Consider the following 24828-nt stretch of genomic DNA (forward strand, 5'->3'; position numbering starts at 1 on the left):
ACGCTATCCAGTCGAATCAAATTTATATACAATTTAAGTGCAGATGCTGGTTTACTACAGGAGATAGACAAAATACTGGAGTAACTCAGCGGGACAGGCAGCATCTCTGGAGAAAAGGAATAGGTGACGTTTCAGGTCAGGACCCTTCTTCAGACTGAGAGATCCTCGTCTCAGAGATCTGAGGGCTTCTTTTTCTCCAGAGATGGTGCCCGAGCCGCTGAGTTACTCCGGCATTTGGTGTCTCTGTACAATTTAATCTGCATTAAATGCCCTTGCTGAGATGAACTAATCATGGACAAACCACTATTAAAAAGTTATTGTAGACATTTACAGGCAAAATAGAAAATACAGGCAAAATACTGACATATTTTAGTTAAATAGAAGAGAGTTCCTAGTATAGTAATACTATGGTATTATGGTATGGTATAGTATAGTCTGAAGGAGGGTCTCGACCCGAAACGTCACCCATTCCTTCTCTCCAGAGATGCTGCCTGACCCGCTGAGTTACTCCACCATTTTGTGATACCTTCCCAGTATGGTAAAATAAGGTACATTTTTATTGGAGGACATGGATAAGCCACATTTCAGGTCGGGTCCTATCTTCAGCCTGAAGAAGGGTCTTGACCCAAAATAGCACCCATCTATTTCCCTCCACAGATGCTGCCTGACCCATTGGTGTTACGCCAACACTGCGCTTGGCTCAAGATTGCAGCATCCTTAGTTTCTTCAAATTCCTTCCCATGTTTCATAAGGTCATGTGATAGCAGAATAAGGCCATTCGGCCCATTAAATCTACACCATTCAATCATGGCTGATCTATCTCTCCCTCCTAACCCCACTCTCCTGCCTTCGCCCCTTAACTCCTGACACCCGTACGAATCAAGAATCTGTCAATCTCTGCCTTAAAAATATCCATTGACTTGGCCTCCACAGCCTTCTGTGACAATGAATTCCACAGATGCATCTAACGACTAAAGAAATTCCTTCTCTTCTCCTTCCTAAAGGAACATCCTTTAATTCTGAGGCTGTGACCTCTGGTCCTAGACTCTCCCACTAGTGGAAACATCCTCTCCACATCCACTCTATCCAGGCCTTTCATTATTCAGTAAGTTTCAATGAGGTTCCCCCCTCATCCTTCTAAACTCCAGCGAGTACAGGCCCAGTGCCTTCAAAAACTCATCATATGTTAACCCACTCATTCCTGGGATCATTCTTGTAAACGTCCTCCAGGGTCAGCACATCCTTCCTCAGATATGGAGCACAAAATTGCCCAATACTCCAAGTGCGACCTGACCAGCATCTTGTAGAGCCTCACCATTACATCCCTGTTTTAGTATTCTAGTCCTCTTGAAATAAGTACTAGCATTGCATTTGCTTCCTTACTACCGATTCGCCTTGCAAATTACTTTCGATGATCATAGTAGATATCTCTAAGCCCTCATCTCACAAAATGCTGGAGTAACTCAGGTCAGGCAGCATCTCAGGAGAGAAGGAATGGGTGACGTTTCGGGTCCAGACCCTTCTTCAGACTTCTTAGCCCTCAAGAGGGAATGAGTCTGAGAAGGATCAGTTGCTGCTCCTGTCCATGGTCTTCAGAGATGCTGCCTGACCCACTGAGTTACTCCAGCATTCTGTGTTTTTTTTGTTAAATCAGCATCTGCAGTTGCTTGTGTCTACATTCTCCCTATCGTTCATGGCCCATCTTACAGGCAAGTATGTAGTGGGCAGAATCTGTCAAAACAGAAATGCGTCTTTGCTCAAATGGCATTCGTTGCCGAGGGTCCCATGAGAGATGTTTGATGACACCAAGGAATCAGAGTTACAAGGGGCTCATCATTTAAAATGGAGACGTATGGAAATTTATTTATGTAGAGGGTGATAAATCTCTAGAGGTCTCTCCCCAAGGGGTTGGATCACTGGGTGTCTTGAAGAACATGGAGCATCAAACAGCACAGCACAGGAGCAGGCCCTTCGACCCACAGGTCGATGCTGACCACGACGCCAAGTTCAACCAAACTCCTCCATCTCCATGTGATCCATATCCCTCCATCTATCTGAAAGCATCTAAAAGCAGTCCCAAAATGGCGGCTTTACCTGCGGTCCGCTTGTCTTTGTGTTTTTGTTGTTTTTTGTCTTAATTGTAGTGTTTAGATGTGATGTCATGTTTTTTGTGGTTGTGTACTATTTGTGTGTGTGTGGGGGGGGGGGTGAACTGTAAAATTGTAAATTTATCTTTTCCGAACGGAGACCCAACCTTTGTTTTCTGGGTGGTGTCTCCGTTCCCGCTGCGGCCTACTGTCGGCCAAACACCTGGAGCTGGCGGCCTCCACCCGGGACCACCTGGGCTCTGGTTCGCAGAGCCCGCGGACCGGACTCACCACCAGCGGAGCCGGCTGCCTTCGGAGGCTGCGGGAGCGGCTGCGACTCGCCTTCGGAGGCTTCGGCGCGGGCCGCGTGGACATCGGAAGCTCGCAGCCCCCTGGGTGGGGGCCGACATCGGGAGCTCCGGCAGCGGCAGCGTCTTCGCCCGCCCTGGATCGCGGGGCTTGGGTCGGCCCACTGCAGACATTTCACCGTCTGGCGCGGCCTGGAATAGGCCGCGGGATTTTCTCTGCTCGGCGGGGGCTTCAATGTCGGGAGCCACGATCGCCCCGACGTGCAGCGTCAGCGTCTTCGCCCGCCCCGGATCGCGGGGTTGGGGTCGGCCCGCTGCGGACCTTTCACCGTCCGCCGTTTTTTTGTTTTGTGTTGGTTTGTGGTTGTGTAATTTGCTTATTTTATTGCTCTTACTGTTGGACTGTGGGTGACGAAATCTCGACCAAAAGACTTGTTTTTTGGATGACAAATAAAGGTAATTCTGAATTCTGATTCTAAACGCCATTATCGTGTCCGCCTCCGCCACCGCCGGGCGGTCACAGCGGCACAGCTGCATCTCTAAGACTAAAGAAGTGGAAAAAGATGAAGCCAAGTGACCTTGTGTGGGAACTCACCGATCATCATCGCTCTCAACGGTACGGCAGTCGTTGCCAGAACAAGACTCCAGTTTGATCAGCCTCTGGTTCATCTTAACAAGTAGCGTGGGGTCCACACTCTTGACGAGGTTGGTCAACTGATGCGGGTCAGAGGTCAGGTTGTAGACTTCCACAAAGTTCTTAAAAGGCAAATCATAAAAACTTAGAGAAAGTTAAAGAGACTGCAAGACTATCACAGCAGACATAATCACCACCGTAGAAACATTCTATCGGGACGCATCACAGCTCGGTTTGGGAACAGCTCCATCCAAGACCGCAAGAAATTGCAGAGAGTTGTGGACACAGCCCAGACCATCACCCAAACCAACCTCCTGTCCATTGACTCCATCTACACCTCACGCTGCCTCGGCAAGGCCAGCAGCATCATCAAGGACCAGTCTCACCCCGGCCACTCCCTCTTCTCCCCTCTCCCATCGGGCAAAAGGCACAGAAGTGTGAAAACGCACACCTCCAGATTCAGGGACAGTTTCTTTCCAGGTGTTATCAGGCAACTGAACCATCCTACCGCAACCAGAGAGCAGTGCTGAACTACTATCCACCTCACTGGAGACCCTCAGAATATCCTTGATCAGACTTTGCTGGCTTTACCTTGTACTAAAAATTATTCTGTCCTCATGTATCTTCGCTGTGTATGGCTTGACTGTAATCATATATTGTCTATCTGCTGACTGGAATGCACGCAACAAAAAGCTTTTCACTGTACCTCGGTACACATGACAATAAACTAAACTCAACTCAGGGTTGGAAGTACAGACAGACATGCGTTATAACAGACCGTGGGGGGTGGGAGTCCTGACATCAGTCTGAAGAAGGGTCTCGACCCAAAACGTCACCCATTCCTTCTCTCCAGAGATGCCGCCATGGGGCGGTCAGTCTTGAAGAAGCAGCAGTTGTGGGTACCCAATTTTTGTGTCCATCTTCGGTTTAAACCTTCCTACACATTTAGTTCCCAGGATCTGGGGCAGACAAGCTTCTCCACCACAACAAGGCAGGTGACAGAAACATAGAAAATAGGTGCAGGAGGAGGCCATTTGGCCCTTCGAGCCAGCACCGCCATTCATTGTGATCATGGCTGATCATCCACAATCAGTACCCCGTGCCTGCCTTCTCCCCATATCCCTTGATTCCGCTAGCCCCTAGAGCTCTATCTAACTCTCTTTTAAATTCATCCAGTGAATTGACCTCCACTGCCCTCTGTGGCAGAGAATTCCACAAATTCACAACTCTCTGGGTGAAAAGGTTTCTTCTCACCTCAGTTTAAAAATGGCCTCCCCTTTATTCTTAGACAGTGGCCCCTGGTTCTGGACTCCCCCAACATTGGGAACATTTTCCACATCAAACAGCAGCGGGACCCAGCTACGCCACTCACCTCTCTGTCTGCAAACTCGCAGTATTGCAGGTTGATCTTGGCCAGGGTCCGCACACAGGCGTAGGTGTTGTTGAAAGCATCTTCACACACACAGTCGGGAAAACATTCCTACAAAAAGGAACGGAATGGATTTAAACAAAATACTCTCAAAGAGTATTTACTAGGTTAATTCCCGGAATGGCGGGACTGTCATATGTTGAAAGACTGGAGCGACTAGGCTTGTATACACTGGAATTTAGAAGGATGAGAGGGGATCTTATCGAAACGTATAAGATTATTAAGGGGTTGGACACGTTAGAGGCAGGAAACATGTTCCCAATGTTGGGGGTGTCCAGAACCAGGGGCCACAGTTTAAGAATATGGGGTAGGCCATTTAGAATGGAGATGAGGAAAAACCTTTTCAGTCAGAGAGTTGTAAATCTGTGGAATCCACTGCCTCAGAAGGCAGTGGAGGCCAATTCTCTGAATGCATTCAAGAGAGAGCTAGATAGAGCTCTTAAGGATAGCGGAGTCAGGGGGGATGGGGAGAAGGCAGGAACGGGGTACTGATTGAGAATGATCAGCCATGATCACAGTGAATGGCGGTGCTGGCTCGAAGGGCCGAATGGCCTCCTCCTGCACCTATTGTCTATTGATGCGAGCTGTTCAATAAACATGCTGATCACAGAAACTCAAACTGAGTCATTCGCAACCACAGCTAAAGTCTACCCCAAAGTGCTAACTCCACGTTTGGTACATGGTTTGGAGGGATATGGACCAAACGCGGACCAGTGTAGCAAGTTGGGCCGAAGGGCCTGTTTCCACACTGGACCAAACGCGGACTAGTGTAGACAAGTTGGGCCGAAGGGCCTGTTTCCACACTGTATCACTCTATGACTCTATGATAGGAGACGTTTAGAGGGATATGGACCAAACGCAGGCAAGTGGGACTAGTGCGGTTGGGGCATCTTGGTTGGCATGGGAAAGTTGGGCCGAAGGGCCGGTTTCCGTGCTGTCTGACTCTCGCCAAATTTGGTTTCTCAGGTACCCAATGTACCCTCCAGCAGTTGACCAAAGATGCCAGGCTTGACACCAGATAAGATACACCTCCGATCAGCCTCACAAACACTTGGCATACAACGGGTATCCACGACTGCTGCATCTTCAAAGACTGACCGCCCCTGAGCGGCACGGTGGCGCAGCGGTAGAGTTGCTACCTTACTGCGCCAGAGACCTGGGCTTGACACCGACTATGAATGCTGTCTGTACGGAGTTAATTGGCTTGTGTAGGATAGCGTTAATGCGCAGGAATCGCTGGTTGGCGTGGACTCGGTGGGTCGAAGGGACATTTTCCAAGCTGTGTCGTTAAACTAAACTTAGTGGGTCAAGCAGCATCGATGGAGAATATGGATAGGTGACATTTCAGGTCAGGACCTTTATTCATAGCCTATCCACGTCCTCCACAGGTCTGACCCACTGAGTTAAGAGACCCACTTTGTCTCTTTTTATTTTATAAACCAGCATCACAGTTCCCCATTTCTACATTTTGCTGCTCCACTTTTAAATCTCTGTAACATTTGCCTAGTTTGAAGAAGTTCTCCTCCTCCTCTGATCATAAGAACAAAGGTAATTAGAGCAGAATTAGGCCATCGGCCTATCAAGTCTACTCTGTTATTCAATCATGGCTTATAGACAATAGACAATAGGTGCAGGAGGAGGCCATTCGGCCCTTCGAGCCAGCACCGCCATTCAATGTGATCATGGCTGATCATTCTCAATCGGTACCCCGTTCCTGCCTTCTCCCCATACCCCCTGACTCCGCTATCCTTAAGAGCTCTATCTAGCTCTCTCTTGAATGCATTCAGAGAATTGGCCTCCACTGCCTTCTGAGGCAGAGAATTCCACAGATTCACAACTCTCTGGCTGAAAAAGTTTTTCCTCATCTCCGTTCTAAATGGCCTACCCCTTATTCTTAAACTGTGGCCCCTGGTTCTGGACTCCCCCAACATTGGGAACATGTTTCCTGCCTCTAATATGTCCAACCCCTTAATAATCTTATACGTTTCGATAAGATCCCCTCTCATCCTTCTAAATTCCAGTGTATACAAGCCTAGTCTTTCAACATATGACAGTCCCGCCATTCCGGGAATTAACCTAGTAAACCTACGCAGCACGCCCTCAATAGCAAGAATCTATCTCTATCTCTCCCTCCTAACCCCATTCTCCTGCCTTCTCCCCATAACCTGACACCTGTACTAACCAAAACCTATCTATCTCTGCCTTAAAAATATCCACTGACTTGGCGTCCACAGCTTTCAGTGGCAAAGAATTCCAGATTCACCACCCTCTGACTAAAGAACTTTCTCCTCATATCCTTCATAAAAGGACGTCCTTTAGTTTAGTTTAGAGATACAGCACGGAAACGGGCTCTTCGGCCCAACGGGTCCGCGCTGACCAGCGATCCCCGCACATTAACACTATCCTACACCCACTAGGGACAATTTTTACATTTACCAAGCCAATTAACCTACAAACCTGCACGTCTTTGGAGTGTGGGAGGAGACCGAAGATATCGGAGAAAACCCACGCAGGTCACGGGGAGAACGTACAAACTCCGTACAGACAGCACCCGTAGTCGGGATGGAACCCGGGTCTCCGGCGCTGCATTGGCTGTAAGGCGGCAACTCTACCGCTGCGCCACCGTGACAGCCAATGGTTCGTTGGCTTCCTGAAGGTTGCAGATCCTACATCGAACGTAAGCCATTGAAACATACTCACTGACTCCCCAGGTCCCACATGGGGGCAGGAAGGATCCGTCGTGTCCTTGCCCTCCCCGGTATACTCCACCAGGAAGTCAGTGCGCCAGCGCGTTTTATTCTGCGAAGGATCCTAGATTAAACAGAAGCATATGAAGGTGCTCAAAAAACAACGCGCTCGACAGAAAACAAAATGGGTTTAAGCATGGAGGAGACGTTCATAGCAACTGTCGACTATCTGGATGGACACCACATATTAACAACGGTAATTCTCTGCGTCGATGTGGTTGATTTTCATTAAGTTTAGTTTTCGTTTAGAAATACAGCGCGGAAACAGGCCCTTCGGCCCACTGGGTCAGCGCTGACCAGCGATCCCCGCACATTAACACTATCCAACACACACTAGGGACAATTTTTACATTTACCAAGTCAATGAACCTACGCACCTGTACGTCTTTGGAGTGCGGGAGGAAGCCAACGATCTTGGAGAAAACCCACGCAGGTCACGGGGAGAACGTGCAAACTCCGTACAGACAGCACCCGTAGTTGGGATCGAACCCGGGTCTCCAGCGCTGCATTTGCTGTAAGGCAGCAACTCTACCGCTGCGCCACCGTGCCGCTCAAATTCATTTTAATAGATTTTGCGCGTTTTTGCGTGTCAAAGACATTCACAAGTCCTCGTGGCACGGTTTGGTTTGGTCGAGTCTGTTATTGTCACATGAACAGAGGGACAGTCAAAAACCTTTGGATAATTGTTCATTTAACAATTTTCTATCTCTGAAGTGATTGGAATGATGCTTGTACCTGCTGCTCTAAAGGTGTACAGGAATCCCTTTATGCTTTTCCTATAAGTCTGTTGGCCTGTAAACACCATCTGCTGGAACAGCAGCCTCGTGGACTAATGGTGGAAGTTGATGGGTTCAAATCCAGTTTACACTAGAGATACATCGTGGAAAGGTGCCCTTCGGACCACCGAGCCCATGCCGACTATCGTTCACTAGTCCCATATATCTCCCTCTCTCATCTCTTAAGGATAGCAGAGTCAGGGGGTATGGGGAGAAGGCAGGAACGAGGTACTGATTGAGAATGATCAGCCATGATCACATTGAATGGCGGTGCTGGCTCAAAGGGCCGAATGGCCTCCTCCTACACCTATTGTCTATTGTCTATCCACTCCTTGTACACTGGAGACATTTCACAGACGATTAACAGGCGATTAACCTTCAACAGGGTGGATGGTAGATGGAACGAGATGCCTGAGATAATGGTAGAGGTTCACGTTTAGAAAAGGATGACAAGGAAATGAGAAGTGGGCGGTCACGGTGGTGCAGCGGTAGAGTTGCTGCCGAACAGCGAATGCAGCGCCAGAGACCCGGGTTCCATCCCGACTACGGGTGCCGTCTGTACGGAGTTTGTACGTTCTCCCCGTGACCTGCGTGGGTTTTCTCCGAGATCTTCGGTCTCCTCCCATGCTCCAAAGACGTACAGGTTTGTAGGTTAATTAGCTTGGTAAATGTAAAAATATTGTCCCTAGTGGGTGTAGGATAGTGTTAATGTGCGGGGATCGCTGGTCGGCGCGGACCCGGTGGGCCGAAAGGGCCTGTTTCCGCGCTGTATCTCTAAACGAATTGAAGGAAATGAGACGGGCTCATCAAGGCACCCGGGTTGGCATGGACAAGTTGGGTCGAAGGCCATGACTATCCGGTTGTTCAGTGGCTGGGAGCAGTTTCACCTTAAAATGAGAAGAGAGTCCCTGACAACTCACCATGAGGGGAAGGAAGGACCTGCCATCCATGCTTTTCAATGCGTCGTACCCAGCAATGTTCAAGAACGTCGCGGCCAAGTCTATACTAAGTATGGGTTCCTGCATAACCAGAGACAAAGGAGCAATGCAGCTCATGATGGTCCAGTAGTACACAGCCGAGAGAGACTGTCCGCGCGGTCACAGTCAACCAATGCCTCACATACATGCAGGGTGCAAAGATTCAGATCAACAAATGGAGGAAGCACTTGGTGACGAGCACAAATAACTAATTATTCAAGCAAACACATGTAAAACACAGAAAACTATCAACTATCAATAAAGAAGCAAGACACAACAACTGTAACACCCCTCTGCGTATTCGAGTCTCCTGTCTGCACTGGCTGGCACCGACACACAGCACGGTCCAAGCTCTCCCCCTTCCCCCCTCTCTCCCTCACTCTCCCTCACTCTCCCTCACTCTCCCTCACTCTCCCTCACTCTCTCTCACTCTCTCTCACTCTCTCTCACTCTCTCTCACTCTCTCTCACTCTCTCTCACTCTCTCTCACTCACTCTCTCTCACACTCTCACTCACTCCCCCAAAGATGAAGCTCGTGCTCTCATGGTAGAAGCATGCATTTATATAATCATTTTTATCTGTAGGAACAGGTGATTACGCATCAAACTAGCTATCCTCGGTACCATAATAGACAATAGACAATAGGTGCAGGAGGAGGCCATTCGGCCCTTCGTGCCAGCATCGCCATTCACCATGATCATGGCTGATCATTCTCAATCAGTACCCCGTTCCTGCCTTCTCCCCATACCCCCTGACTACGCTATCATTAAGAGCTCTATCTAGCTCTCTCTTGAATGCATTCAGAGAATTGGCCTCCACTGCCTTCTGAGGCAGAGAATTCCACAGCTTCACAACTCTCTGACTGGAAAAGTTCTTCCTCATCTCCGTTCTAAATGGCCTACCCCTTATTCTTAAACTGTGGCCCCTGGCTCGGGACTCCCCCAACATCGGGAACATGTTTCCTGCCTCTAGCGTGTCCAATCCCTTAATAATCTTATATGTTTCAAGAATGGCGTGCGTTGTGTGTCCTATCGGACACCGAGCTATTCTCGGATGTCTCTGGAAAACCAAAGCTTATCTCAGCGGCCTCACATGTGTCCTCAGGATCGACTGGTCCCTTTGAATCAGCCCGAGCATCCTTCAAAAACATAGACACAAAATGCTGGAGTAACTCAGCGGGACAGGCAGCATCTCGGGAGAGAAGGAATGGGTGACGTTTTGGATCGAGACCCTTCTTCAGACGACATCTGCTTGTTTTCCTAAGCAGGATTTGAAATGTGCTGCTGCTAATTGAGCTGATAACTCAATTTTAGTTCAGTCTGTTTAAACCTTACATTACAAGCTCCAATGACTATCTGTGTTCTCCAGAGATGCTGCCTGACCCACTAATTAACTGCAGCACCTTGCGTCTTTTTGCTTTAAGATTCCAGCATCTGCAGTTCCTCTGGCGAGGAGGAATGGGTGACATTTCGGGTCGAGGCCCTTCTTCAGACGGCCTGAAGGGTCTCGACCCGAAACGTCACTTATTCTTTCACTCCAGAGATGCTGCCTGCCCCCTCTGAGTTACTCCAGCATTTTGTGTCCATCTTCGGCATAAACCAGCACCTGCAGTTCCTTCCTACACATCTTGTCTGTAGTTCCTTGTGTCTACCACGATGACTCCATCTGCTCATCGATCTTGTCTGCTCCTAGGCATAATGTTGCACACGACATTGCAAGAGTGAATGCATTTCAGCCCTGAAAGTGAACTGCATTTGCACATCCAAGAGTCACAAGGGAAACATTTGTTTAAAGCTCTTCAGGTATTCAATGATTGTGTATAAAATCATGAGAGGAATAGATCGGGTAGATGCACAGAGTCTCTTGCCCAGACTAGGTGAATCGAGTACCAGAGGACACAGGTTTAATGTGAAGGGGAAAAGATTTAATAGGAATCCGAGGGGTAACTTTTTGACACAGAGGGTGGCGGGTGTATGGGACAAGCTGCCAGAGGAGGTAGTTGAGGCTGGGACTATCCCAATGTTTAAGAAACAGTTGGACAGCACCCTAAGCTTATGGAAGGCCCGTTCAGAAGCCTGATCACAGAGTGGAAGCAGCAGTTCCTGAGTCTGGTGGTGCGCCCTTTCATTGCCTCTCCTAACGTGGTGCTTACGTGACCTTCACTGGGTCGGTCTTTTATCCCATTGCATTTCTCTAGTATGTAAGGTCTTTAGGCTAAACAGATGACAAACCTGACCAATTGTCTGAGAAATGCCACCATCGGTAGTCATGGAAACAGCATGGTTAAGAGCAGGGGAATCGAGGACCAGAGGACATAGGTTCAGGGTGAAGGGGAAAAGATTTAATAGGAATCTGAGGGGTAACTTTTTCACACAGAGGGTGGTGGGTGTATGGAACGAGCTGCCAGAGGAGGTAGTTGAGGCTGGGACTATCCCATTGTTTAATAAACAGTTAGACAGGTACATGGATAGGACAGGTTTGGATGGATATGGAGCAAACGCGGGCAGGTGGGACTAGTGTAGCTGGGATATGTTGGCCGGTGTGGGCAAGTTGGGGCAAAGGGCCTGTTTCCACACTGTATCACTCTATGACTCTATGATTCCTGGGGATCAGTGGTTGGGTTTGTACCCTGACTCAGTGACTCAGTGCATGTACCAATAGATTGAAGTGAAGCCCGGGATCCAGACACGGCCGCGGGACCTAACATCGCCTGGTGCAGCTCGGCCGCGGGACTTTACATTGCTGGTGCGGCTCGGCCGCGGGGCCTTCCATCGCCCGGCGCGGCTCGGCCGCGGGACTTAGCTGCGCACGGTACGGTCACGGGGCCTTCCATCGCCCGGCTCGGCCGCGGGATGTTTCAGCGCCCGGTGCGGCTCGGCCGCGGGGACTTGGGCGTGGGGAAGAGAGCGGAAGTTTTGTTGCCTCCATCACAGTGAGGGGGTGTTTGGAGTCACTGTGATGGATGTTTGTGTTGGGGTCGGGTGTCTTGTGTTTCTTTTTTTTGTGTGACTGCTGGTAACGTAATTTTGTTCGGTACCTCGGTACCGAATGACAAATAAAGGCTCTGTATTCTGTACGTACCTTGATGTTCTGCTTGGGCTTGATGCCGGGTCCACGAACCAGCAGTGGCACTCGGATATCAAACTCGTAAAGCTGCCGCTTGTCAATGGGGAGAGAGAACTGCCCTGCAAACACAAGCCAGGTATTCATCCGCCAGATATTACTTTAGTTTAGTTTAGTTTAGAGATACAGCGCGGAAACAGGTCCTTTCAGCCCACCGGGTCCGCGCCGACCAGCGATCCCCGCACTATCCTACACCCACTAGGAACAATTTTTACATTTACCAAGCCAATTAACCTACAAACCTGCACGTCTTTGGAGTGTGGGAGGAAACCGAAGATCTCGGAGAAAACCCACGCAGGTCACGGGGAGAACGTACAAACTCCGTACAGACAGCGCCCGTAGTCGGGATCGAACCCGGGTCTCCGGCACTGCATTTGCTGTAAGGCAGCAACTCTACCGCTGCGCCACCGTGCCACCCTTGGTTTATTGTAGAGATACAGCACTAAAACAGGCCCTTCGACATTTTCAACATCAATAGAACGGCAGTCACGTGCATGAAGGAATCCATTCTTCACGGTGTGCTTGCTAGACTATTGCTTCAGCATGGGCGGTCCAGGACCAGTTATCATGGACTCAACCCCAATAATAGCCCAAACCAACTTCCCTGATGCCACATTCTACAAAAGGAGACTCTAACATTGGGCGGCAAGCGCCAGAGAACCCGGGTTTGATCCTGGCTGTGGGTAATGTCGGTGTGGAGTTTGCACGTTCTTACTGTGACCACGTGTCTCCTCCGGGCTCTCCGTATTTTCTCCCACATCCCAAAGACGTGCGGGTCTGGAGGTTGAATTGGCCCTCTGTACATTGCCTCCAATGTGCAGGGAGTGGTGAGAAAGTGGGATAACATGGAACCCGTGTGAATGGGTGGTCAATGGTCAGCCTGGACTCAGTGGGCCGAAGGGCCTGTTCCCTGTAGTATCTTTTCGATTCGTTGTCTGATCGTTACTATCGTGTTTAAAGCAGGGAAGGATAAAACCTCAAGAATTTAACAATATCTTCTGTAGAGAGCTTTGGAATCAAATTACAGTCTTGCATTTATGCAAAATATATGTAGCTGGATAAATATAAGAAAATAACTGCAGATGCTGGTACAAATCGAAGGTATTTATTCACAAAATGCTGGAGTAACTCAGCAGGTCAGGCAGCATCTCAGGAGAGAAGCAGCTGGATAAATGTTGGCACAAATCCGGAGTTCTAAAGGGATTTCCCATCCCTGTATCCATCCGAACGCCAAGCAGGGTGGCACGGTGGCGCAGAGGCAGAGTTGCTGCCTCACAGCGCCAGACACCCAGGGTTCGATGCTGACTGCGGGTGCTGTCTGTACGGAGTTTGTACGTTCTCCCCGTGATCACGTGGGTTTCCTCCGGGTGCTCCAGTTCCCTCCCACATCCCAAAGACGTGCGGGTTTGTAGGTTAATTGTCCTCTGTAAATTGCCCTGAGTGTGTAGGATAGAACTACGTACAGGTATGTAGGTTAATTGGCTGGGTAAAATGTAAAAATTGTCCCTAGTGGGTGTAGGATAGTGTTAATGTACGGGGATCGCTGGGCGGCACGGACTTGGTGGGCCGAAAAGGCCTGTTTCCGGCTGTATATATATGATATGATATGATATGATATGATATGATATGATATGATATGATAACTAGTGGGCCGGTGAGCACTGGTCAGGGCAGACTTGGTGGGCCAAAGGGACTGAACGCAGATCCCTGGGACACCATTAGATCCATGCTGCATCCAATCTAAACGTGGTAGAGTTGCTGCCTTACAGCGAATGCAGCACCGGAGACCCGGGTTCGATCCCGACTACGGGTGCTGTCTGTACGGAGTTTGTACGTTCTCCCCGTGACCTGCGTGGGTTTTCTCCGAGATCTTCGGTTTCCTCCCACACTCCAAAGACGTACAGGTTTGTAGGTTAATTGACTGGGTAAATGTTTTAAAAAATTGTCCCTAGTGTGTGTAGGATAGTGTTAGTGTGTGGGGATCGCTGGGCAGCGCGGACTTGGTGGGCCGAAGGGCCTGTTTCGGCGCTGTATCTCTAAATCTAAAAAATCTAAAGGTACCTGTGTGGTAGCCATTGTCAGATGTATAAAAGATGTAGGTGTTGTTCAGCTCCTTCACTTGCTGGAGTTTTTGGATCACCTTCTCCACCAGATCGTCGAGAGAGAGCAACGTCTGCCACCTTGGAGAAGAGGAGGAAACACACCGATCAGCCAAAACATTACGACCACCTGCTTAATATGCTGTTGGTCCTCCGTGTGCAGCCCCATACGCAGCAGGGTGCGATGCACTGTGTATTGTGACACATTCCTCCCGTGACCACCATTAACATTTTCTGTCGGACCAGACGGGATAGCCTTCGTTGCCCTCGCGCATCGATGAGCCTTGGGCGCCCAACACCCTGTCTGTCGCCGGTTTGTTGTTTGTCCCTCCTCGGACCACTGTCGGTAGGTGCTCACCACTGCTGACCGGGAGCACCCCCGTTTCAGAGATGCTCCGACCCAGTTGTTTGGCCATAACAATTTGGCCCTTGTCAAAGTCGCTCAGGTCTTTACTCCTGCCCATTTCTCCTGCAACCAACACATCAACTTCAAGAACTGACTGTTCACTTGCTGCCTAATATATCCCACCCCTTAACAGGTGCCATTGTAACAAGATAATCCATGTTATCACAAAATGCTGGAGTAACTCAGCACGTCAGGCAGCATCTCAGGAGAGAAGGAATGCGTGACGTTTCGGGTCGAGACCCTTCTTCAGACTGATGTCAGGGGGGCGGGACAAAGGAAAGATATAGGTGGAGACAGGAAGATAGAGGGAGAACTGGGAGGCTCATCGATGCACGAAGGCATCCAGCATTTTGTGTCTACCCTTTGATTTTAAGCAGCATTTGCAGTTATTTTCCTACCCCGTCATAAATGTTGTTATAGTAGCTGCCTTAACTACCTCCTCTGGCAAATCATTCCATATGCCCACCATGTGTGCATCAAACTTTCCCCTCTCACCTAAAACCGATGTTCTCTGGTTCTTGATTCCCCTACTCTGGGTAAAATACTCTGCGCATTGACTCTACCTAATCCCCTCATGATCCTATGCACTTCTACAAGATCACCCCTCATCCTCCTGCGCTCCATGGAATAAAGTCCTAGTCTGCCCAACCTCTCCCTATAGCTCGGGCCCTCAAGTCCTGGCAACATGGGCGGTCACGGTGGCGCAGCGGTAGAGTTGCTGCTTTCAGCGAATGCAGCGCTGGAGACCCAGGTTCCATCCCGACTACGGGCGCTGTCTGTTCAGAGTTTGTACGTTCTCCCCGTGACCTGCGTGGGTTTTCTCCGAGATCTTCGATTTGCTCCCACACTCCAAAGACGTACAGGTTTGTAGGTTAATTGGCTTGGTAAATGTAAAAAATGTCCCTCGTGGGTATAGGATAGTGTTAATGTGCGGGGATCGCTGATTGCCGCAGACCCGGTGGGCTGAAAGGGCCTGTTTCTGTGCTGTATCCCTAAACTAAACATCCTTGTAAATCTTCTTTGCGCTATGTCCAGCTTAACAACATCTTTTCTATAACAGGTTGACCAAACTGAGCACAAAACTCCAAATGTGGCCTCATCAACGTCTTGTACAACTGTACCATAACATCCCAACTTCTATTATTGATGAAGGCCAATGTGCTGGAAGGCTTCTTGACGACCCTGGAATTTAGAAGGATGAGAGGAGATCTTATCGAAACGTATAAGATTATTAAGGGGTTGGACACGTTAGAGGCAAGAAACATGTTCCCAATGTTGGGGGAGTCCAGAACAAGGGGCCACAGTTTAAGAATAAGGGGTAGGCCATTTAGAACTGAGATGAGGAAAAACCTTTTCAGTCAGAGAGTTGTGAATCTGTGGAATTATCTGCCTCAGAAGGCAGTGGAGGCCAATTCTCTGAATGCATTCAAGAGAGAGCTAGATAGAGCTCTTAAGGATAGCGGAGTCAGAGGGTATGGGGAGAAGGCAGGAACGGGGTACTGATTGAGAATCACATTGAATGGCGGTGCTGGCTCGAAGGGCCGAATGGCCTCCTCCTGCACCTATTGTCTATTGTCTATTGACCCTATCTGTCTGTGATGTCACTTCCAGCGAACTGTGTACCTGCACTCCTAGATTCCACTGCTCTACAACATCCTCAGGGCTGTGACATTCACTGTGAAGGTCCTGCCCTAGTTTGACATCCCAAACAGGCAAAACCTCACACTGTATTCAACTGCATTAGTCATTCCTACTCCCACTTGCACAACTGATCAAAATCCTGCCGTAATTTGTGACAGCCATCTTTGCTATCTACAACACTACCGACTTTAACGCCATCAAAAATAGTCCACGACAGAATCAAATTTTGAAATGCAAGTAGACAGTACCTTTCTCTGTAAACGTTGTCCAAAAATTGGATAGAAGTATTCTTCATTGGTGTCTTGGCCTGGCGGATCAGCCAGTGCTTATTCTGTGGGAAGAGATAGAGAGATAGAGAGATAGAGAGATAGAGAGATAGAGAGATAGAGAGATAGAGAGATAGAGAGATAGAGAGATAGAGAGATAGAGAGATAGAGAGATAGAGAGATAGAGAGATAGAGAGATAGAGAGATAGAGAGATAGAGAGATAGAGAGAGAGAGAGAGAGAGAGAGAGAGAGAGAGAGAGAGAGAGAGAGAGAGAGAGAGAGAGAGAGAGAGAGAGAGAGAGAGAGAGAGAGAGAGAGAGAGAGAGAGAGAGAGAGAGAGAGATAGAGAGATAGAGAGATAGAGAGATAGAGAGATAGAGAGATAGAGAGATAGAGAGATAGAGAGATAGAGAGATAGAGAGATAGAGAGATAGAGAGATAGAGAGATAGAGAGATAGAGAGAGAGAACGGACCATTTTAAATTGTAGCTGAGACGTCCTTTGTATCTTATCCCAGTTCCCAGCACAACTAAGTTAATATGTAGAAACATGGAACTGCAGATGCTGGTTTATGCCAAAAAAAACCACAAAGTGCGGGAGTAACACAGCAGGTCAGGCAACATCTCTGGAGAAAAAGGATGGGTGACTTTTCGGGTCCAAACCCTTCTTCAGACTGAATGTAGGGGGTAGGGTGGGGAGGGGGGGGGGAGGTGAAGGGATGGAGGCGCGAGAATACGGCACGGTGGCGCAGCGGTAGCGTTGCTGCCTTATAGCAAATGCAGCGCTGGAGACCTGTGTTCGATCCCGACTACGGGTGCTGTCTGTACGGAGTTTGTTCGTTCTCCCCGTGACCTGCGTGGGTTTTCTCCGAGATCTTCGGTTTCCTCCCACACTCCAAAGACGTGCAGGTATGTAGGTTAATTGGCTTGGTAAATGTAAAAATTGTCCCTAGTGGGTGTAGGATAGTGTTAATGTGCCAACGTTGTTTGTGAAACTCAGGGAGTTGCACTAACAACTCAGCGGCACGAGTATCGATTTCTCCAACTTCAAGTAATCCTTGCATCCCCTCTCTCTCCGCCCCTCCCCCACCCTAGTCGTCCAACTAGTTTCACTGTCGTCCTGCTTAGTTTCACTGTTTGTCATCACTCGTTATCACTTTCTCCGCAGGCAACAATGAACCATTGTGTGCTCCACCAGTGCGGCACGGTGGCGCAGCGGTAGAATTACTGCCTTACTGCGAATGCAGCACCGGAGTCCCGGGTTCAATCCCGACTACGGGTGCCATCTGTACGGAGTTTGTACGTTCTCCCCGTGACCTGCGTGTTTCTCCAAGATCTTCGGTTTCCTCCCACACTCCAAAGACGTGCAGGTTTGTAGGTTAATTGGCTTGGTAAATGTAAAAATTGTCCCTAGTGTGTGTAGGATGGTGTTAATGTGCGGGGATCGCTGGTCGGCGCGGACCCGGTGGGCCGAAGGGCCTGTTTCCGCGCTGTATCTCTGACCTAAACCTTCCCTTGATCATCATTGCTGCCTTTGAGTTGTCCTTTTGCATAACTTTGGTTCATTTATTTCTTTGTACCTTTGCATATCTCTCATTTCCCTCTCCCCGACTCTCAGTCTGAAGAAGGGTCTCGACCCCAAACGTCTTTGGTGTAAAACAGCCTCTGCAGTTCCTTCCAGGGCATTAACTCACCTGTTGGCTGCTTCTGCCATCTACTGGCAATTCTTAATCATTGCAACTCAAAACCAGCTCACCGTCCAATTTCACCGTTTCCTTTTGTTCATTTTGTTTTTGAGAATAGCTCAATAATGATATGAAGGAAACGTTAATACCAGCAGATTCCGGTACAAATCGAAGGTAGATTCGGTCTGAAGAAGGGCCTCGACCCGAAACGTCACCCATTCCTTCTCTCCTGAGATGCTGCCTGACCTGCTGAGTTACTCAAGCATTTTGCATCTACCTTTAAATGTTAATACCAACTCCCTCCGAAGCTTCACGAAAGCAAAATGGTGATATTCAAAGTTTCTCTGATCCACTCGGACACGCGATACTACCATCAGGAAGAGATACAAGAGCTTGAAAACCATGACCTCCAGGTTCACAACGCAGCCCAGACCATCACACAAACCAACCTCCCTTCCATTGACTCCATCTACACTTCACGCTGCCTCGGCAAGGCCAGTAGCATCATCAAGGACCAATCTCACCCCTGCCACGCCCTCTTCTCCCCTCTCCCAGCAGGCAAGTGGTACAGAAGTGTGAAAACGCACACCTCCAGATTCAGGGACAGTTTCTTCCCAGCTGTTATCAGCCACCTGAACCATCCTACCACAACCAGAGAGCAGTGCTGAACTACTAGCTCCCTCATTGGGGACCCTTGGACTACCTCTGATCAGACTTTACCTTACACTAAACATTATTCCCTTTGTCCAGTATCTATACACTTTGCTTAGCTCGATTGTAATCATATATAGTCTTTCTGCTGACTGGAAAGCACGCAACAAACGTTTTTCACTATTCCTCGGTACACGTGACAATAAACTAAATTAAAACTAAACCAAGGACTTTGTTTTGGTTGTAATACACACTTTGGTTTTGCACTATCATGGCCTGGTTACCTGCTACTACTGTTTATTAATTCACGGTTTATTGGTTATTGTATATTTCTTCTTTAGATGTTTTTTTAGATTTAGAGATACAGCGCGGAAACAGGCCCTTCGGCCCACCGAGTCCGCACCGCCCAGCGATCCCCGCACACTAACACTATCCTACGCACACTAGGGACAATTTTTACATACTACCCAGTCAATTAACCCACATACCTGTACGTCTTTGGAGTGTGGGAGGAAACCGAAGAACTCGGAGAAAACCCACGCAGGTCACGGGGAGAAGGTACAAACTCCGTACAGACGGCGCCTGTAGTCAGGATCGAACCTGAGTCTCCGGCGCTGCATTCGCTGTAAGGCAGCAACTCTACCGCTGCGCCACCGTGCCGCCCTTATTTATTTGTATGTGTGCTAATGGGTGTGTAAAGCAGCAGCAAGTAAGAATTGTGTGGGAAGGAACTGCAGATGTTGGTTTAAACCGAGGATAGACACAACCAAAGATATAGCTCTTGTTTCCCTTATCCCTAACCAGTCTGAAGAAGGGTCTCGACCAGAAACGTCACCCAGAGATGCTGTCTGTCCCGCTGAGTTACTCCAGCATTTTGTATCTATTTTCAGCAAGTAAGAATTAATTTGTTCTGTTGCAGTCATTGGGTGGAAGAGTGGCACACTGGTGGACAATAGACAATGGGTGCAGGAGTGGGCCATTCGGCCCTTCGAGCCAGCTGCCTCACAGCACCAGAGACTCGGGTTCCATCCCAACCTCGGGCGCTGCCTGTGAGGAGTTTGCACGTTCGTCCTGGGACCACGTGGGTTTCTTCTGGCTGCACCCACATCGCAAAGACGTGCGGGTTTATAGGTTAACTGGCCTCTGGAACATTTGCAGGGAATGGATGGGAAAGTGTGCTAACGTAGACGCAGTGTGAATGGGCGATTGATGATTGGCACTGACACGGTGGGATGAAGGTAGGGGTTGCCAACTATCTCACTCCCAAATACAGGACAAGGTGACGTCACCGCCCACACCCCCACGTGACCTCACCCAGCCAGCGGCCACGTGCTCTAGTTCCACCAATGGCGGCCGCCCGGGCCGGGAGGCGGGTTGCTACGCAACCTCCGTTAGGCTGTGCCCGGACCTCCGGACCTAGACCGTCTGGAGCTAAAATGTCGGAAACCTAGTGTGTCGGGACCTAAACTGTCGGGACCTACAGCGCCCCCACGGGCCTAATACTGGACAAAGGCAGTATTAGGGACAAACCAATTTAGCCCAAAATACAGGATGTCCCGGCTAAATCAGGACAGTTGGCAACCCTGGCTGAAGGGCCTGTTTCAATGCTGTATCACTAAACAAAACCACATACGAGAATAAACCATTCTTGAGGGTGGCACGGTGGTGCAGCAGTTGCTGCCTTACAGCGCCAGAGACCCGGGTTCGATCCTGACTTCGGGTGCTGTCTGTGTGGAGTTTGTCCGTTCTCCCTGTGACCAGGTGGGTTTCCTCCAGGTGCTCCGGTTTCCTCCCACAATACAAGGACGTACAGGTTTGTACACTAATTGGCTTTGGTAGTTAGCGCTAGTGTACAGGGTGATCGCTGGTCAGCACGGATTCGGAGGGCCAAATGGCCTGTTTCCTTGCAGTATCTCTAAAGCCTAAAAGGATCTTGAAATCTAAGTATTTCAGTTAATTTTTTTCTTCGAATCTCTCAGCATCTCCAAATTCTAAAGTCTACAAGACTCTTGAAAGGAATTGATCTCAGATAAATCTTCCTCCGAATTCTCTGTGGGCCTAGAGCAGTGCTTCTTAAAAGCTAGAGGCAGGAAACATGTTCCCAATGTTGGGGGAGACCAGAACCAGGGGCCACAGTTTAAGAATAAGGGATAGGCCATTTAGAACTGAGATGAGGAAAAACTTATACACTCAGAGTTGTAAATCTGTGTCTCAGAATTCTCTGCCTCAGAAGGCAGTGGAGGTCAATTCTCTAGATGCTTTCAAGAGAGAGCTAGATAGAGCTCTTAATGATAGCGTAGTCAAGGGGTATGGGGAGAGGGCAGGAACGGGGTGCCGATTGTGAATGATCAGCCATGATCACATTGAATGGTGGTGCTGGTTCGAAGGGCCGAATGGCCTACTCCTGCACCTATTGTCTATTGTCTAAACTATTTCAGTGTCATTCACCCTTGAGTCTTTATCACACAATTTCATTCACCTTCGATGAAATTTTCTTATGTTTTTTGGTAATTTGCATCTTTTTCTCCCTTGTGTATAATTTTATATATATTAAGTCATTCACCATTCATGCACCCCTCAACTCCATCCAAGGACCCAAACAGCCTTTCCAGGTGAGACAGAGGTTCACCTGCACCTCCTCCAACCTCATTTATTGCATCCGCTGCTCTAGATGTCAACTTCTTTACATCGGCGAGACCAAACGCAGGCTCGGCGATCGCTTCGCTCAACACCTGCGCTCGGTCCGCATTAACCAAACTGATCTCCCGGTGGCTGAGCACTTCAACTCCCCCTCCCACTCTGACCTTTCTGTCATGGGCCTCCTCCAGTGCCATAGTGAGGCCCACCGGAAATTGGAGGAACAGCATCTCAAATTTCGCCTGGGCAGCTTGCAGCCCAGCGGTATGAACATTGACTTCTCCAACTTTAGATAGTTCCTCTGTCCCTCTCTTCACCTCCCCTTCCCAGTTCTCCCTCTATCTTCCTGTCTCCACCTATATCCTTCCTTTGTCCCGCCCTCCTGACATCAGTCTGAAGAAGGGTCTCGACCCGAAACGTCACCCATTCCTTCTCTCCTGAGATGCTGCCTGACCTGCTGAGTTACTCCAGCATTTTGTGATACACCCCTAGAGGGCATGCACCCCTCTAGTTTCATTCACCCCAAAATAATTTCATTCACCATTCACCAGTTTAAGCAGCACTGGCCTAGTGAGCCGGGCCCCTGTAACGCAGCCTAGCTTGCCCTACTCTACTCACCTTGCCATGAACGTTGAAGCTTCCATGCCGAGGAGCTTTGGTGCTGATGTAGGATTTGCTGTACCTGGGGGCTGCAGTCCAGGGGGAGTGGCAGGCCGGGGTGGCCAGCACCATGAAGAACGGAACTCGCTGCTTCCTCGACTCCAGAAACTCCATCGAGCGATTGGCCTGGGCACAACGATTTTTAGATTTAGAGATACAGCGCAGAAACAGGCCCTAATGCCTCTAATCCAGGCGTCTTCCCGGTAAACCTCCGCTGCACCTTTTCCAAAGACTGCACGGCCATCCTTTACTGGAATGAAGGAGCTGAATACAATACCGATGCTCCTCGACCTACGATGATTCGACTTACGATATTCCGACTTCACAATGGTGCAAAAGCGAAACACATTCAGGAGAAACCGTACTTCGGATTTTGAATTTTAATCTTTTCCCGGGCTAGCAATATGCATTTTGGACTTGCGATATTTTCAATGTTCGACGGGTTTATCGGAAAGTAACCCCCATCGTAAGTCGAGGAGCACCTGTACTCCAAATGCAGCCTAACCAAAGTCCTATCAAGCTGCATCATGACATCCTGACTCTCATATTCGATGCCCCAAATGCCGAGCGTAAGCATGCATACACTTTCTTTACCACTATCTACTTGTGTTGCCATATTCAAAGAGGTGTGGACTTGGACCCCAAGATCCCTCTGTACATCAATGCTGTTAAGGGTCTTGCCATTTATTGGACATTTTCTCTTTGCATTTGATACATTCTCCCCTTAAATGAAGAAGCAAAATTCCCGATATTCCTTATCAATAGTCATTCCTAATCACACAGCTTTAATGGAATTCAGGAGACCTGAGGCTTACTATGAGGTCAGTCAAGTAGTCCCTTTGATAGTTGTCTCCGTGTTTCTCTGCTGCACCATTGACCGACAAGGTGTAGTTGTAATACTTTGAGTTTCCCACCTGTAATGGAAAAATAGGACCTGGAGATCACCTTGTGGAATAAAACAACGCACTGCAAATGAAGGTGTTCATCTGAAAGATGCTAAACGTCGGAACGTTTTCTCAATCGCCTCGATCAGATCCAAGAAACAAGAAAGTTGTCCATCTACTATCAAAAACTTGAGGAATACACTATGCAAAGCTAAGTGCTGGAGTAACTCAGCGAGTCAGGCAGCATCTATGGAGAACATGGATAGGTGACGTTTCACAGAGTGCCGGAGTAACTCAGCGGGTCAGGCAGCATCTCTGGAGAACATGGATAGGTGACGTTTCACAGAGTGCTGGAGTAACTCAGCGGGTCAGGCAGCATCTCTGGAGAACATGGATAGGTGACGTTTCACGGAGTGCTGGAGTAACTCAGCGGGACAGGCAGCATCTCTGGAGAACATGGATAGGTGACGTTTCACAGAGTGCTGGAGTAACTCAGCGGGTCAGGCAGCATCTCTGGAGAACATGGATAGGTGACGTTTCACGGAGTGCTGGAGTAACTCAGCGGGACAGGCAGCATCTCTGGAGAACATGGATAGGTGACGTTTCACAGAGTGCTGGAGTAACTCAGTGGCTCAGACAGCATCTCTGGAGAGAGAGGATAGTTGACTTTACGGGACGGGCCACTTCTTCGGACTCAAGGGTCTGACGTAGGGTCCCAACCCGAAACATCACCCATCCTTTTTCTCCAGAGATGCTGTCTGACCCACTGAGTTACTCCAGCACTTTGTGTCTAACTCAGCGGGTCAGGCAGCATCTCGAGAAGGCATGGATGGGCACTGTTTCAGTTCGGGACCCTTCGTCAGGCTGTATTAAAAACAGGAATAACAGAAATTCCCTCTAACCAAGACATCAAGCTGACACACCTGGTCTGGTTGGCGTTTGGATGGGTGTACGGATAGCAAGGGCTTAAAGGACTTTGGGGCCAAAAGCAGCCAAATGGGAGAAGCCCAGAACGTCACAGCACCGGAGGCCTGGGTTCGATCCTGACCACGGCCACTGTCTCTGTGCAGTTGGCACATTCTCCCTGTGTCTGAGTGGGTTTCCACCAGGCGTTCAGATTTCCTCCCACATTCCCAAATACACATAGGTTAATTGGCCCTCTGTACAATGCCCCTGGTGTGAGGGGAATGGTGAGAAAGTGGGATAACGTAGAACTAGTGTGAATGACGATTGATAGTTGGCACGAAGGTAGACACAAAATGGCGGAGTCACTGAAAGGAAGCATGCAGGTACAGCAGGCAGTGAAGAAAGCCAATGGAATGTTGGCTTTCATAACAAGAGGAGTTGAGTATAGGAGCAAAGAGGTCCTTCTGCAGTTGTACAGGGAGGGCCCTAGTGAGACCGCACCTGGAGTACTGTGTGCAGTTTTGGTCTCCAAATTTGAGGAAGGATATTCTTGTTATTGAGGGCGTGCAGCGTAGGTTTACTAGGTTAATTCCCGGAATGGCGGGACTGTCATATGTTGAAAGACTGGAGCGATTAGGCTTGTTTACACTGGAATTTAGAACGATGAGAGGAGATCTTATCGAAACGTATAAGATTATTAAGGGGTTAGACACGTTAGAGGCAGGAACATGTTCCCAATGTTGGGGGAGTCCAGAACAAGGGGCCACAGTTTAAGAATAAGGGGTAGGCCATTTAGAACTGAGATGAGGAAAAACTTTTTCAGTCAGAGAGTTGTGAATCTGTGGAATTCTCTGCCTCAGAAGGCAGTGGGGGCCAATTCTCTGAATGCATTCAAGAGAGAGCTAGATAGAAC

General features: G+C 48.9%; 1 protein-coding gene across 1 annotated transcript in view; it reads right to left on the minus strand.

Annotated features, from left to right (window-relative positions):
* The window catches only part of gnsb (glucosamine (N-acetyl)-6-sulfatase (Sanfilippo disease IIID), b), a 56316-nt gene that overhangs the window by 2065 nt on the left and 29423 nt on the right, over positions 1-24828 (minus strand). Inside the window, exons 5-13 of the mRNA XM_078428707.1 lie at positions 22941-23039; positions 22084-22251; positions 16476-16558; positions 14143-14261; positions 12040-12143; positions 8902-9000; positions 7159-7269; positions 4402-4509; positions 2991-3151 (exon numbers count right to left, since the gene is read on the minus strand). Of these exons, the coding sequence (XP_078284833.1) occupies positions 2991-3151; positions 4402-4509; positions 7159-7269; positions 8902-9000; positions 12040-12143; positions 14143-14261; positions 16476-16558; positions 22084-22251; positions 22941-23039 (1052 nt within the window). The remainder of the gene's footprint in view (positions 1-2990; positions 3152-4401; positions 4510-7158; positions 7270-8901; positions 9001-12039; positions 12144-14142; positions 14262-16475; positions 16559-22083; positions 22252-22940; positions 23040-24828) is intronic.

Source organism: Rhinoraja longicauda, chromosome 36, assembly GCF_053455715.1.
Source record: "Rhinoraja longicauda isolate Sanriku21f chromosome 36, sRhiLon1.1, whole genome shotgun sequence".
NCBI lineage: Eukaryota > Metazoa > Chordata > Chondrichthyes > Rajiformes > Arhynchobatidae > Rhinoraja > Rhinoraja longicauda.